This window comes from Aspergillus vadensis (assembly GCF_003184925.1).
Source record: "Aspergillus vadensis CBS 113365 unplaced genomic scaffold BO88scaffold_12, whole genome shotgun sequence".
NCBI lineage: Eukaryota > Fungi > Ascomycota > Eurotiomycetes > Eurotiales > Aspergillaceae > Aspergillus > Aspergillus vadensis.
The window spans coordinates 205192-218997 of NW_020292050.1; the positions used below are offsets into that span (position 1 = coordinate 205192).

At 50.5% G+C, this 13806-nt stretch overlaps 6 protein-coding genes across 6 annotated transcripts; 4 read left to right on the forward strand and 2 right to left on the reverse strand.

Moving 5' to 3' along the window:
- Positions 1 to 468: 468 nt before the first annotated feature.
- Positions 469 to 2504, reverse strand: BO88DRAFT_405098 (actin family protein). The gene is made up of 3 exons (XM_025706792.1): positions 2227 to 2504; positions 1636 to 2134; positions 469 to 1561 (listed from the first exon to the last, which is right to left on the reverse strand). Exons 1-3 carry the CDS (start codon positions 2267 to 2269, stop codon positions 685 to 687), a joined length of 1419 nt encoding a protein of 472 aa, XP_025562554.1. The 5' UTR covers positions 2270 to 2504; the 3' UTR covers positions 469 to 684.
- Positions 2505 to 2583: 79 nt separating this feature from the next.
- BO88DRAFT_405099 (telomere length and silencing 1 family protein) lies at positions 2584 to 4088 on the forward strand. Its single transcript, XM_025706793.1, has 3 exons — positions 2584 to 3085; positions 3168 to 3544; positions 3661 to 4088. The coding sequence occupies exons 1-3, from the start codon at positions 2703 to 2705 to the stop codon at positions 3909 to 3911; spliced, it is 1011 nt and encodes a 336-aa protein (XP_025562555.1). The 5' UTR covers positions 2584 to 2702; the 3' UTR covers positions 3912 to 4088.
- A 254-nt stretch (positions 4089 to 4342) lies between these two features.
- BO88DRAFT_340713 (MmgE/PrpD family protein) lies at positions 4343 to 5774 on the forward strand (the record flags this gene model as incomplete). Its single annotated transcript, XM_025703069.1, has 2 exons — positions 4343 to 4797; positions 4877 to 5774. The coding sequence occupies 2 exons, from the start codon at positions 4343 to 4345 to the stop codon at positions 5772 to 5774; spliced, it is 1353 nt and encodes a 450-aa protein (XP_025562556.1).
- Positions 5775 to 6036: 262 nt separating this feature from the next.
- Positions 6037 to 7677, forward strand: BO88DRAFT_341064 (MFS transporter; the record flags this gene model as incomplete). Its single annotated transcript, XM_025703083.1, has 3 exons — positions 6037 to 6334; positions 6434 to 6967; positions 7031 to 7677. 3 exons carry the CDS (start codon positions 6037 to 6039, stop codon positions 7675 to 7677), a joined length of 1479 nt encoding a protein of 492 aa, XP_025562557.1.
- A 2810-nt stretch (positions 7678 to 10487) lies between these two features.
- BO88DRAFT_340836 (transient receptor potential ion channel family protein) lies at positions 10488 to 12728 on the forward strand (the record flags this gene model as incomplete). The annotated part of the gene is made up of 2 exons (XM_025703076.1): positions 10488 to 12342; positions 12400 to 12728. 2 exons carry the CDS (start codon positions 10488 to 10490, stop codon positions 12726 to 12728), a joined length of 2184 nt encoding a protein of 727 aa, XP_025562558.1.
- A 518-nt stretch (positions 12729 to 13246) lies between these two features.
- BO88DRAFT_50232 (uncharacterized protein) lies at positions 13247 to 13786 on the reverse strand. Its single transcript, XM_025712923.1, has one exon. It carries the CDS (start codon positions 13578 to 13580, stop codon positions 13305 to 13307), a length of 276 nt encoding a protein of 91 aa, XP_025562559.1. The 5' UTR covers positions 13581 to 13786; the 3' UTR covers positions 13247 to 13304.
- Positions 13787 to 13806: the final 20 nt, after the last annotated feature.

Genomic DNA, 13806 nt, shown 5'->3' on the forward strand with positions numbered 1-13806 from the left:
CGGCTTCAAGCCTGCCGGGCATAGACATCAGAAAGTCCAAGTTTAGAGTCACTGGGCCCGAAGATCGCCACGCATTGTTGCTTTGGCAACTGATCCGTTCGCGATATGGAACAAGGCAAGCAGCAAGTCCTTGTGCCTTTCGAGCCCGGCCCCCAATACGGATACTACTATGTACGACAAATTCTAAATTCGGCCTTGTGAGCCACGCGACTAGAACGCAAAGGCAGCGTAACCAATTCAACGACAACAAGATAGGGTGAAGCAAATATCTCTCTATCCTCTGTTGTATATGCGCCTACGTATTTTCGTGTTCACATTGTAGGTAGGTCGCGGCGCTCCCATGTCAGAGAGAACCTCGAGTACCTCAGCAGCTTTGCGGCCATAGGAACTCGTCTACTGGCTTACGCGCACAAAACGCACGGTGCGGTACATCTAGCTGGAACTAGTAAATAATATAAAGAAGAGACATTGATGTCTCGATATTCACACCAGAATTAAATCGTATTAACGGATGCACCGATTCTCCTCTGCTGTAGTCAAGAATAGCACACGAAGTTGTTCAGAGAAAGATTACAGGCAGTAAACAACAGAAGGTAGAAAGAAGAACATAATTTTAAGAGAGAAGGCGGCGGGGAGGAGTGAAGAACGTATAAAAGACGAGTAAGATATCACAAAGACAGTATTCTACTTGCAGCGTTTCTCGACAATATTCGGACCATGTTCGTCAAACTCCTTCTTGGAGATCCACATCTGATGGAAGGTACCCAAACTGGCGAGGATACTTCCACCGATCCAAGAGCCAAACTTCCGCTCTGCGGTGTTTCCTGGGGCCGATATACGAACGCGTGGACCTGGGAACATCTGCATGAGCTCCTGGTTCAAACGGTCGGTGAAACCATAGAGTAAGCTGGAGGCACCCGTGACAACAACGTTAGCCAACAAGTGCGGGCGGATGTCGACGTCGACGCCGTTCAGCGCATTTTTGATGAGCTCTGGCACAGTTTGTGCCGGCGTCGGTGCGGGGAATGCCGATTCGGGGTCCGGGATTGCAGCTTTGGCGTCGAATAGGGATTCGACGACCTTGTAGCGATCGACTCCGAAGACCTGGTTGTAGCCGTCGGGGAACTCGAAGGGCCGGCCAGGGCTGCTCTTGGCCATTTCTTCGTTCGAGACGCCGTTGGGTCCTGTGGCGGAGAGCTTGTTGGGGCCGGGCCAAACCTGGACAACACATTCCTTGAACTCCGACAGGGTTCGCTCTTCCAGAAGTGTTCTGTAAGATGCGTCGGGAGCTCTGTCGGGGGCGAAAGTCTTGTATTTAGCTTGAGGGGGTTGGCCGGCATCAACTGCTGTCTTGGACGAGATCAGGTAATGAGGAGTGATCGTTATCGGCTGCGGGGCGTTCGACTTGAAGAGAGCGCGGATCTGGGATGAGATATAATCACCACCAAGAGGGGAGTGGTGCACTCCCCGCTTCAGTATCATGCCGTCGTGGACCGGGGTTACGGAGATGTTAGAAGCGCCAATGTCAATCACAAGGGCGGAAGCCTTGCCGGCCGCAAAGCTTTAGGCGAGGAGGCATGTTAGCGAAATGTACGAAGACTCAGTCGTCTATTGAACTGACAGGTCGGTACTTACGCTGAAAGAACACCGTTCCTGGCTAGATAGAAGGCCGGGGTTCCCCACTTCTCCATGGCAAGCTCGATAGTCTTCTCGCGCGATTTCGTGGGATTCCAGCCGGGCTCCGACATCAACAGCGGGCTATCAGCAAGTAGCTTCTCCTCGGTTTCCACTCCTTCCATTTCTGTAGATAATTCGCCCTCCGGGACGTCGTTCAATCCGTTCTGCAGGGGATTTCCAGGCTTGGGGCCTGTCAGACGCGAAGTAAAAGCATATTCCCATACTTTCTCTGCCATGTCCCAGTCCTCCACGATTCCATCGCGACTCATTGGGTTGTGAATCGACAGACCGGGCCTAGGCGTAACAAAGATATCATCACCGAAGACCAGCTTCGACTGGCCGTCTGAGGAATATTTTCCGTAGTATGTCGGAATCAGGGATTTGGGTGTGTCCTCCCCTGCAAATCCAGCTCGCGTCGTCGAGAAGCCGGGGTCGAGCACAATCGCCGACACCTCATCTAGACATTGAAGGGTCAGAAGTGCTAACAAGAAAGTGTCGCGCAAGAAGTGAATGTGTCCTCAGCTATGCGCAACAGAGGAATTGACATACCTCCGCCATATTCAGCCGTGGAAGGTGGGATGGAGGGATTCATGGTCGGCGTAGACGAGCAAGGCGAAAGGTTTTAGGATGGTTCACTGTCCGAATTCAACCAACGACGCCGATGTGGGAGGGCAAGAATAGTCGAAATTAACGACGAGCGGTGGGAAGCTTGCAGCCAACGGTTGCAGCGGGGGCAGTTGGCAGAGGTAGAGGTAGAGAAAGAGGCGATTGGAGCAGATGATTGACTGATAGTGGAGGAGGCACGGTTAACTACTAGTTAACTTGAGATGGCCGATGATTGAATGAATAATCGCGGCGCGGCGGGAAGAGCGCGCCGGACTCTATTATCTACTACTACTACTACTACCGACTGTTCCACCATCACCGCCATCGCCTCGGTCTTATCTCCCTGTTTCACTGCACAATAATTTCTTTTGACCAAGCGGGATCTTTTATTTGTCCCGGGGATTCAGGGACTTTACTCCATGGAGCCAGAAATTGACCCAGCCTCCCTCTTCCGGCCGGGCAAGAGGCGGAAGTTCCAGCGCCGCCGGCCAGAGGACAACGACGAGGAATCTCCTTCTGCGACAGAAGATGTTGCTCGTGTTTCAGAATCATCTACACCTCCGTCCTGGCAGGACTCCGCGAGCTCTGTCCCCACAGCAGAGATTCTTCGTTCGCGACGGCTCCAGCGAGCTCGAAAGGGTGGCATCGAATTCTCCGCCACCTCGCGGCCACCAGCCGGTAAGAATAGTCAAACGGCTGTTTCAACCGTGGCGGAGGAGGATCAAGAGAATGAAAGATTGCGAGCAATGTGCGATCGATTTACGGCCCATACTGGCCAAACGGTTGACGTTGACAAGCATATGTACGGCTCCCCCGTCTCTGTTTCTGTGCTTCGCATGCGCCCCAGCTGCAATGGCGACTAACAAGATAAGGATGGATTTTATAGAGTCTGAAATGGCTAAGCGATACCGGCGCGATAATTCGACCGAAGTTGCGATGCATGATACACCTTCAGCGACTGAACCGAAGGCGGCTGCTCTGTCTTCTGCTGACCTTCCCCAACGCGAACCGGCGTCTCTCGGGAAACTGCACGAAATCGATCTTGGTCACGAGACTACGTTGCAGAATATTGCCCGTACAGAGGCGGCGACGAAGAGACTCGCCGGGGATGGTGATCAAAGCCCTCCCACCGAGCAGAGCTCCGGGCCTAAGATGGCCCCGGCAAATGGGGACCAGAAGACGTGGCGCAATCGGAAACGACGGACGAGTGAAGACATCGAACGAGATCGATTGGTGGAGGAAGTATTACGGGAAAGTAAATGTGAGTATTTTCGTACGGTTCTTGATGTTGCACTGGGGCCACATTATTATTTTGGATTTTCTTTCTTTTTCTTTCTTTTCGAAGTCCTTTGCGCTGACGTATATGTCGGTATTCAGTGGATGTCTACGAGGGGCCAGAAGAGGAAGGTGACGAAGCAGTGGGTGAGGATGGGCAAGCGGCCGATGATAGGGTGGCAGAGCAGTTCAGAAGGGACTTTCTCGATGCCATTCAATCCCGGCGTCGTGTTGCGCGAGCAAGGAATACGAAGACAACCAAGCCTGAGGCTCCGCGCGGGCCCAAATTGGGAGGCAGTCGAAGTGCCAGAGCAGCGATGCGGGAGATGCAAGAGAAGTCTACCCGTAAATGAGACATTGAACGTTGATGGAGTTTATATATAGAGAATTCCCAGAAGTACATTTGGGAAGCTCAAAGACTTGAGGCGGGGCCAATTGGTATTTTATTTTATCTTTACTCGTCCCTAATATGGATTAAGCTCGAGATTCGACGTCTATTTAGAGTGCAAGTAGATTCAGGGAAACGACCATGACATACATCCAATAATCTATGTACTACTAGTAGTGTCTCATGGGGCATCATTTTGGCCATGTATAGATGTATATATTCACTGTTCAACTCCACCGAGAGGAAACGCGGCATCGGTGGAGAATACCAGAACTGGAAAATATCTCCCCCTCATCCACCTCCCTCTTTTTCTCCCTCGCCTTTTCCCCTTTGCCAGTATTTTATTTTCTCTGCAGATAATTCATTATCCCAAATTTGCAATCCTCCAAGCAAACAATGGCTACACAGAAAGCTGCCCAGTGGGCAGCATCCCTATCGTATTCTTCGCTACCTCCGGACGCCCTCCAAGCGGCCATCCGGAGCTTCTACAACTGGGTCGGCTGCACTGTCGGGGGCAGCAATCACCCCGCTGCTTCCATTGCCCGGAACTCTTTGTCCCGCTTCTTCGGGTCTCCCACCTCAACATTGTTAGGTACTAATGGCCCCCAAGTTGATGCGCAGCATGCTGCGTTGATCAATGGAATCGCATCGCATGTCCACGACTATGATGACACGCACTTGGAGACTATCATACACCCTACTGGGCCTGTTGCGGCAGCTCTTCTAAGCTTTGCGCAGTCACTAGATCGACCAGTATCTGGGCAAGAATTCCTCACGGCTCTCGCCGCAGGGATAGAATTAGAATGCAAGGCTGGTCTGGCTGTCTGGCCGAGCCACTATGATGTCGGCTGGTATGTCTGCTAGGCTTCTCGCCCCCACGGACCCCTCACCCAAAATAGCCCTGTCTGATAAACTGACACCGTTCTTTAGGCACATCACTAGTACTACTGGTTCTATTGGGGCAGCAGTGGCGGTGTCTCGTCTCCTCGACTTGAGCCCAGAGAAGACGGCTCATGCCATCGGTATCGCCGCTACCCAGGTGACTGGTCTTCGTGAGATGTTTGGCTCGCACACCAAGTCCTTTCACCCTGGGCGCGCAGCCCAGAATGGTCTTTTAGCGGCTATTCTTGCTGCAGATGGATATACCAGTTCTTTGCAGGCTCTGGAGGCCAAGCGGGGCTGGGTGAAGGTCGTGAGTAACGACGACAAGCTAACGCAGGAAATTGACAGCCTGAATTCCAATGGAAAGTGGGAGCTTGCGAAGAACGCCTTTAAGCCGTTCCCGTGTGGTATTGTCATACACCCGGTCATCGATGGCTGTGTCTGGCTACATGGTGAGCTGCAACGGCGGGGCCTCAGACTACAAGATATCAAGCGTGTTCATGTCACAGTCCACCCACTGGTCTTGGAGCTAACGGGAAAAACAAAACCTAAAGATGGGCTGGAAGCCAAGTTTAGCGTTTATCACGGCGGTGCAATTGGCTTGATTCACGGAAAGGCAACTCCGGCAGAGTATGAAGATGCTGTTGTCACAAATTCGGAAACGATCGAGGTACGAGACAAGTTTGTGGCAACGGCGGCAGAGAATATCCGAGCAGACGAATGCCGGATTCTCGTTGAGTTTGAAGCCCCGGGGGTCCAGGTAGAGAAGCATGTACACCATGCAGTTGGCAGTATCGACGCCCCCATGACAGACAGCCAGCTCACGGAGAAGTTCATTGACCAATGTAGTTCAATCCTTGGCCCAGAACAGGCCAAGATAATCAGCGATTGGTGCTGGAACTTGGAAACCAAGGATGACATCCGGCAAATTGGACAGTTCCTATAGGCCATTGAAGCCGCATCTGGGGATAGCGGAGAATGATCCTCCGTGGAGAAAATGCGGGGAAAGACGGTTCCCGTCTTGTAGGAGATAACAATGTGTGATCATATAGCCATTTTCCGTTAACTTTGTACAAATGTGCGGGGAACGATGTCAAGAGCCTCGGAGTTGTTTTGCTCATAAAGGCGATGGAAACCTGGAACGGAGAGCACGATTGAGGAGACAGCGATTTGTATCTACTATCTAGACAGCCAACAATCTAGCAACCATGAGCAACCGCACAGGGGATGCGGTCGAGAATCCTGACGTGAAGGCAGACATCTCAGAATTGGAGTATGTGAAGGGCAATGCTCCTGAAAATGCTGGCCCGACTTTCAGCATAGAGGATGAGAACCGCGTCTACCGCAAACTCGACTGGAATCTGATGCCCCTGGTCTTCGTCCTATATAGTCTTTCGGTCCTTGACCGCTCGAACCTGGGAAATGCGAAGATCGCAGGCATGGAAGATGACATAGACTTGAGTGGGAGGCGGTATGATTGGCTTGCCACTGCTTTCTATATAGCCTGTGAGTTATGAACCCTACCTAGACCATCAATTGCTTCTTGCAGCGACTTGAGAAACCTGCTTGATCTTGGTTAGAGCATCTCCTAACAAGCGCAATCAGACATTCTGTCGCAATGGACGACAATCGGTTGGAAAGCGTTCCCGCCACACCGGTGGGTAGGTGTCACTGTTTTCTTATGGGGGTTTGTCTCGACTATTCAGTCAGCATGTACAAACTGGGCCGGCCTGATGATCTGCCGAGTCTTTCTGGGAATAATCGAGGCGATGTATGGGCCAGGGGTGCCCTTGTATCTCTCCTACTTTTATCCGCGTGAGAAACTCGGCCTCCGGACTGGCATATTCTTGTCAGGAGCCGCTCTAGCGAACGCATATGGGAGTGCTTTGGCGTACGGAATTTCCCAAGCCAAAGGGTCAATCGGACCATGGAGGATCCTATTCATCGTGGAAGGTGTGCCGTCATGCCTTCTGGCCATAGTTGCTTGGTTTTGTCTGCCCGATTCACCCAAGACAGCAAGATTTCTGGATGAACGGGAGCAAGAAATCGCGGTTGCACTCTCCTTACGACAGCCTGGAGATCGAGAAACTCAGGGTCTGCAACTGAAGCAGGTCCTGGGATCCTTGCTCGATTATACGAGTAAGCATCATTACCCAAAGACACCAATTCTCTCGTGCCCCATCTTCTAATGCATCCAGATAGGCTACCCCCCAGCACTAATGTACTTTGGATGCAATGTTTGCTTCGCCTCACTCCCATTATTCGTGCCGACCATCATCTCTGAAATGGGGGCCTTCACGACCATCCAATCAAACGGTCTCAGCGCTCCTCCATATGTCCTTTGCTGGATAGCCATTGTCATCAGTGCATTTCTGTCGGATCGCGTCAACTTGCGCGGGCCTTTCATCGTGGGTGGCGCACTCGTAGCTGCCATCGGATACATTGTGCTAGCTACGCAGACCACGGTGGCAGTCAGGTACTTTGGCCTGTTCTTGACGACCCAGGTCTTTGTGTCCGTAGCTCTCATTCTCACATGGGTTGGTAACACACACGCCACGGACTCCAAGCGCGCCGGAGCCTTTGCTATTCTGGCTACTGGCGGCCAATGCGGTCCGATTTTAGGGACGAATGTCTTCCCTGACAGCGACAAGCCATACTACCGCAAGGGGATGTGGATCTCGTGTGGCGCATGCCTGATCGTAGTGGTTATGGGATGTTGGCAGATGTATCTGCTATGGCGGGCGAATCGGCATCTGGATAGGGAGTCTGAGCAGAATGGGGGCGATTTGAGTGGAAACCAATCCGAGGGGAAGAATGAAGTTGACAGGCCGTTCCGGTATATTTTATGAAGTAATCAGATGGGGTCTATTTTGAGTAAGAATGATTACTACTACACAGGCGCACTTGCAGATAATATCAACCATGGACCTGTGTATTCAATCAAGTATGTAACTGATTGACGAAGTGAAACTTGTGTGATAGTAATGTTAAGCAAGAGTATACGTATTCATTCATATGAGAGGCATATTGATGTCGTGGATTGTTTTCTAGAACCATGGTCCAGGAACCAGGCAATGGATCCGCCGGGGGGGGGGGGGGGGAAATTCATTCCTCAGACGTCGAGACCGACCATGGACCCGGTCTGGAAGGGCCTTGAGCTTTGGAAGAATGGGAAAGCTGAAGTATGGGATCGAGCCGACAAAACGCAGAGTGTGGAATGTGGAGTCGGGGACCTGCTCCAAGACCATGGATAAAGACCACATGTGATACTTGAACTCGACGACGGTTCTGTCTGTAGAGACATACTAGGATTATGTATCAATTCGACCAGTAAAAGGCAAAAAAACGGTTTGGACCGTAAGCACAACAATACGCAGGCTGCCATCAAGAGGCTACTTACTTACTTTCTATCACTCATTCATTTACTCCTACTCTCACTCTCACACAAAGAGTGCCGGAGTCCTAATTCCCGCCCCACTGCGTGGCTTCGGCAGAGGATTGGGCCACACGATTTGGCCCATCATGGAGCCATCCATTTCGCCCTGGGCCCCCCAACGAGGCAGGACGTTTGCCAACCGCGTCTAATTATCTACTAGTTCTAGATGTTTGAGACTCCTCCCGTGTGAGCGAAGTGACGTGGGAGAAAAGAAGAAAAAAGAAAAATAAAACTTAGTTGAGCCCAGGTTGAGAGTTTGACGGTTATCTGTCCATGACAATGGGCTCCATGAAGAGAAAGCTAAACGATGATTGACCTTGTGAACATACGTACTATCAACTGCTGACAGGAGGGGGAGTACTACAAGACGGAGAGGAGAGGATCGACTTGGTTACTGATTCTGCACGGCTGACGGATGTTGGCTGGGCAGGGCAGGGCAGGGCAGAGAGGGCCAAGTCACTTCCCACGACCCCCACCACGCAGCTTACCGACCAAGACTGAATTGACGGTGTGTAGGCGAGATGGTATGTCTGGAGTAGAATGAAGTAATTATACCAGGGCCATCCTTGCAATTTTATTTCGGGAAACTGGGAGATGAGAATAGTAACTCGAATAATCAACACGGACGGGAAGGTTGAAGGTCAAGCTTCTATCGGCTGGTAACTAGTAGACCACTAACTAGTCTACTTGTTAGTTTAAAAAAGGTCATTTCCTCCCCCCTTCCTTGACCCATGATCTTTTGACTTTGGAAATCTTCATTAGGCAGGCCACTCCAAGTTGAATAGGAAAGAAAAAAAAAAAAAAAGCATTAAAAAAATGTAGAGAGAGACAATCAGTCAACTAGCCTACGTTAGTAAAAGATATTCATCGTATCTTTGCTATGAATAGTAGTTCGAGTCTCCATTTTCAGGTTTCACAACGAGACTGACTTCATGTATCGTGACTGGGTTTTGTGCCAGGACGGTGGCGCCGGGAAAAATAAAAAAAACGATCGAGCCCAGAAATAAGACGACTAGCTTCATTAGCGGCAAGTCCAGACTGGCCCCAGCCGCCCGTCCCTGACCAACCCGCTGCTCTTCTAGGGCGGGGACCTGATTACATGCCCAATGAGAAGCTCGCATGGGGCGAGTTTCGAGACACTCAGGGGCAACTTAGTACTCCCAGTTTGTGTATGGTCAGAGTCTCGAACCACCTGCCGGGCCAATGGTCGTTAGCCAACAATAATACCCAATAACATTACTACTAACCTGGTACCTGACAGTAGGAAGCAGTACTAGAGTGGTGGTAACGCAGAGTACGGGCTGTAAATCGCAGGTAACTTTAGAAGAGAGAGAGTGAGTGAGAGAAAGAGAGAAACGAGACAGTGACTGACTGAGACAGGCAGCTACTCTACTATCCCATCCCATCTCATCTTTCCTTTCACACATCACTTCCCCTCCCTCTCTTCTCTTTCCCCCTCCTCCACCCTCATCATCCTCGGAGTCTGGTTGTCTCCATCCAACATTCGTTCTGCATGGTTCTTTCTTTCTTCCCTTTTCGTCGCTCTTCCGTCGGTTTGATCTGTTAGCCAGCATCTGTCCCTTTCGCGCGTTTCCACTCCTTACTCACAACACTATCACTCACTTTCTCTGCCTAGCCGCGCGCTCTCCTCAACCCACCACCCCCCCTTTTCTTCAGTCTCTAGAGTTGAGCGCCTATTCTCTTCTCTCGTGCTGGCAAACAATCTGTTTGCCCACAAGACTCTCTTTTACTCAACCCTCTCTGCCCCCCGCTTCATGAATTGCGCTCTCCTGCCTCCACTCCCTTAACGTTTGCGACGGACAGCGAGTGACACAAGTCAGTGAGAGGGTGTGGGTGCGGTCCTCACACTTTTTGGAACGGCATCCCCTCTCGTGGCTTGCTTGGATATCTTGTATTGCGGTTCTGCACACTCTTTCGAGCATCTGTTTGCAGCTTCAACAGTTTGATTCACCTTCTCTAAGCGATTTCATTCTACACAGGTTGATCCTGTCAACAATCTCCGTATCATCAGGCGAGCCTAGTTGCTGCATGATTTTGATCGGCGATTCACTCTTGCGCCAAATATACCCTTATAATCGTCGCCAATCTTTCGAAAAGGAACTCTCCCTTACCTGCATAACCTCTAACCTCTGTGAAGACTTTCTTGATGCTGGCACCTTGAACATTCACAGCCTTGAGTAACAACATCCATCAATTGTCAATATGCGGATCATTCCTTCCTTTTCGACCCTTACGGCGCTGGGTCTCCTGGCCACTCGAGCCCTCGCTGCCGATACCCTCAGCACCAATGGTCTGACAACTTGTATGTCAGACTCTGCTATTCAAGTCGACAAACTATCTGTTACCTACACCCGTTCTACTAGAGAAATCGTCTTCGATGTTTCCGGCACCAATGGGGTAGAACAGAATGTCACTGCCATCTTGACCATCTATGCCTACGGCAATCAACTGTACTCCGAAACTTTCGACCCGTGCAGCAGCAAATACTACGTGGAGCAACTCTGCCCCGTTGCTGCCGGTAGCTTCTCCGCGACTGGCACCCAGACCTTACCCGAATCGATCGCTAGTGAAATTCCTTCCATCGCCTTCGCCATCCCAGACTTGGATGGCCAAGTGAAGCTTCAATTGCTGTCCAAGACCGACAATGACGAGCTGGCATGCATCCAATCGGAATTAACCAACGGCAATTCTATGCAGATTGCGGGTGTATCCTATGCTGCTGCGGGTGTGGCTGGTGCGGCATTGGCCGTGAGCGGGTTGTCAGCTCTGGGTGCTGTTGGCCACCCTGGTGCTGTCTCGTCTAGTCCCAGCTTCGGTGATGTCGTGAGTTGGTTCCATACTATGGCCACTAATGGAATGCTCAGTGTCAGCTATCCGACGGTGTACCGCAGCTTTTCGAAGAACTTTGCCTTTAGCACGGGCTTGATCCCTTGGGGTCAGATGCAGGAGTCCATTGATAACTTCCGAAAGTCGACCGGCGGAAATCTCACCGACAACAGCTACCAGTATCTTATCAATGCCACGCTCGTGTACTCTGACGGCACGAATTCTAGTTCCAAATCGAAACGAGGACTGGATCTGGTTACAGGCTTGGCTAACCTAGCTGCGCGCGAGGTCTCGACTTCGTATAGCAGCAACACTACTTCGTCGTCTAACAGCACCAGCGATGACAGCAGTAGTTTCGAGCATTTCGTCTCCGGTATTGAGGCCTATGCCGAACAGCTCACCATCCCTCAAGCCAATACCTTCATGACTGTTCTGCTCATTTTCGCCATTCTAATTGCCGCTATCGCCGTTGGTATCTTGCTGCTCAAGGTCATCCTCGAAGTCTGGGCTCTTTACGGTTCTTTCCCCGACAAACTTACCAACTTCCGCAAAGACTACTGGGGTCTCCTGGGTCGGACAATTACCAACTTGATCCTGCTGCTGTACGGCGTTTGGGTGATCTGGTGTGTCTATCAGCTCAGCAGTGGGGATTCATGGGCGGCGAAGCTCTTGGCTGCTGTGGCGCTCACAGTTTTCACGGCTGTGTTATTGTACTTTGGTCTCAAGATCATGTTCGTGGCTCGGAAGTACAAGAAGGCCGAAGGCGATGCGTCCCATTTGTACGACAATGACGAAACCTGGCGCAAGTACAGTCTTTTCTACGACAACTACAAAAAGGACTACTGGTGGGCATTCGTCCCTGCTATTGTATACATGTTTGCCAAGGGTTGCGTTATCGCTGCTGGAGATGGTCATGGGCTTGCCCAAAGCGCTGGTCAACTGATCGTGGAGGCTCTCATGCTTACTCTTCTGCTGTGGAACCGTCCGTACGTTGCCAAATCTAGCCAGTGGATCAACATTTCCGTCCAAGTGGTTCGTGTCTTGTCAATCGCGTGTGTGTTGATCTTCGTCGACGAGCTGGGACTTTCGGAAACGACCAAAACTGTTACCGGCATTGTCCTCATTGCTATTCAGTCGGGACTGAGTGGTATCTTGGCCATCCTCATTGCCACCAACGCCATCATCCTCTGCATTCGCGAAAACCCCCATGCTAAACGGAAGAGGGAAGCTAGTAAGTGATTTAGCCATTGGGTTTGACACTCTGGGTTGCTGACTGTTGTGTTATTAGACAAAATGAATCGTGACCTCGACGATCTGACCCCTCTTGACGCCCGTGAATCTCTGCTCATGGAGCATCCTCCACGCAAGGATTTCGCTGAAATGAGCAAGTTCAACTTTACCGGTCCTTACGAACCTTACCGGGATCAACATGATTCGAAATCGCGACACAGCCCTACAGGTAGCACGGATCGGTTGGTTGATTCAAGCTATCCTCTTGAAGACATCAATGGTCGAAGTATAAGTCGAGAAAGCCGCCGAAGCCATGACAGTCATGGCAGCCATGAAAACCCCGAAAAGCACCATGCCACGACCCCGGGCTATGGGTTTGCTTACTGAAGCCCGTTTGCGCTGGATGGCACTTGACGACGTACCAATATTTTCTTTTCTCGACCCAATATTCATCTTACATATTGAACATAGAATTTTTGTGTCAGGCAAATTTGACGAATTTAGCGTACTTGATTTGGTTGATGGTGGATCTTGGTATTTATTGCAATTTTGTTACGCCGCTCCTTTCTCCCTCTCTGACTCTCTTAACTACCCTTTGTCTGCTTTTCTGTTCTGTCCTATCTGATTCCCACCATGACACTACCATTCATACCTAGTTTTAGCTTTCAGGCCTTCTTGTAAATTGGCGCTCATAGGGGATTGCTCCTACGCATTATCTTGACCCCGTTATTGTGGATAGCCTGTGGGAAAAAATGCATTGACAGGACGCGCAAGCTGCATTCTCTGCTCACACCCTCAGCCGGCATTGAGGGTGCTGAGACCTACATCTTGTACTAGAAAGTTAGAAGTCCAAATTGAAAGCATTTGATCCGACTATATTTATCCCCAGTCATGATCATAGCAATTGCAAAACCCGAACTGGATGGTCAAGGTCATCATATATCTGGGAAACGTCGGATTTGACTAGGTAAGTCCTGCAGCTACTTTGCGATGAGCGCAGGGTCCGGCTTGATTGAACAATAAGAACATTGATTTTGGTTTTCGAACTGAAAAGTTGACATAAGAAGTACTGAGGATAACGCCAATTTGAATTATATGCAACAACACCAACTCTTGGTTTTTCTGGTTCGATTCGAAACCTTCCGCCGAGGAGACTCCAGACTTCGACAGGGGGTAAAAAGCATCCATGAGAGGGAAATTGTATGGAAGCATCACTCGGAAAGTTACATTAGACATCATCAAGGATGGCAGGACGTCGCCTCCCCTCACCAATCATTGTAGTGGTCATACTATGAGTATGAGATAAGATAGATTCCCCCCCCCATTAATACGAAAGGCAGCAGTAGTTGCAACAGGGGAGGTGGGGACAACTTGATGGGAAAGGGACCAAAACCTGACAGTAACAAGATAACGGAAAGCGACGACAGCAGAACGATACACCTATTCGCACACACTAAAGAAGGAT

What these genes read in the sequence shown, in the direction of transcription:
- BO88DRAFT_405098 (XM_025706792.1), bottom strand. Translation starts at nt 2,269, where the DNA reads ATGAATCCCTCCATCCCACCTTCCACGGCTGAATATGGCGGAG. An exon ending in CACGGCTGAATATGGCGGAG is followed by an intron (nt 2,135 to 2,226) that starts GTATGTCAATTC and finishes TTCAATGTCTAG; the next exon opens with ATGAGGTGTCGGCGATTGTG. An exon ending in AGGAACGGTGTTCTTTCAGC is followed by an intron (nt 1,562 to 1,635) that starts GTAAGTACCGAC and finishes CCTCGCCTAAAG; the next exon opens with CTTTGCGGCCGGCAAGGCTT.
- BO88DRAFT_50232 (XM_025712923.1), bottom strand. Translation starts at nt 13,580, where the DNA reads ATGATGTCTAATGTAACTTTCCGAGTGATGCTTCCATACAATTTCCCT.
- BO88DRAFT_405099 (XM_025706793.1), top strand. Translation starts at nt 2,703, where the DNA reads ATGGAGCCAGAAATTGACCCAGCCTCCCTCTTCCGGCCGGGCAAGAGG. An exon ending in GTTGACGTTGACAAGCATAT is followed by an intron (nt 3,086 to 3,167) that starts GTACGGCTCCCC and finishes GATGGATTTTAT; the next exon opens with AGAGTCTGAAATGGCTAAGC. An exon ending in AGTATTACGGGAAAGTAAAT is followed by an intron (nt 3,545 to 3,660) that starts GTGAGTATTTTC and finishes GTCGGTATTCAG; the next exon opens with TGGATGTCTACGAGGGGCCA.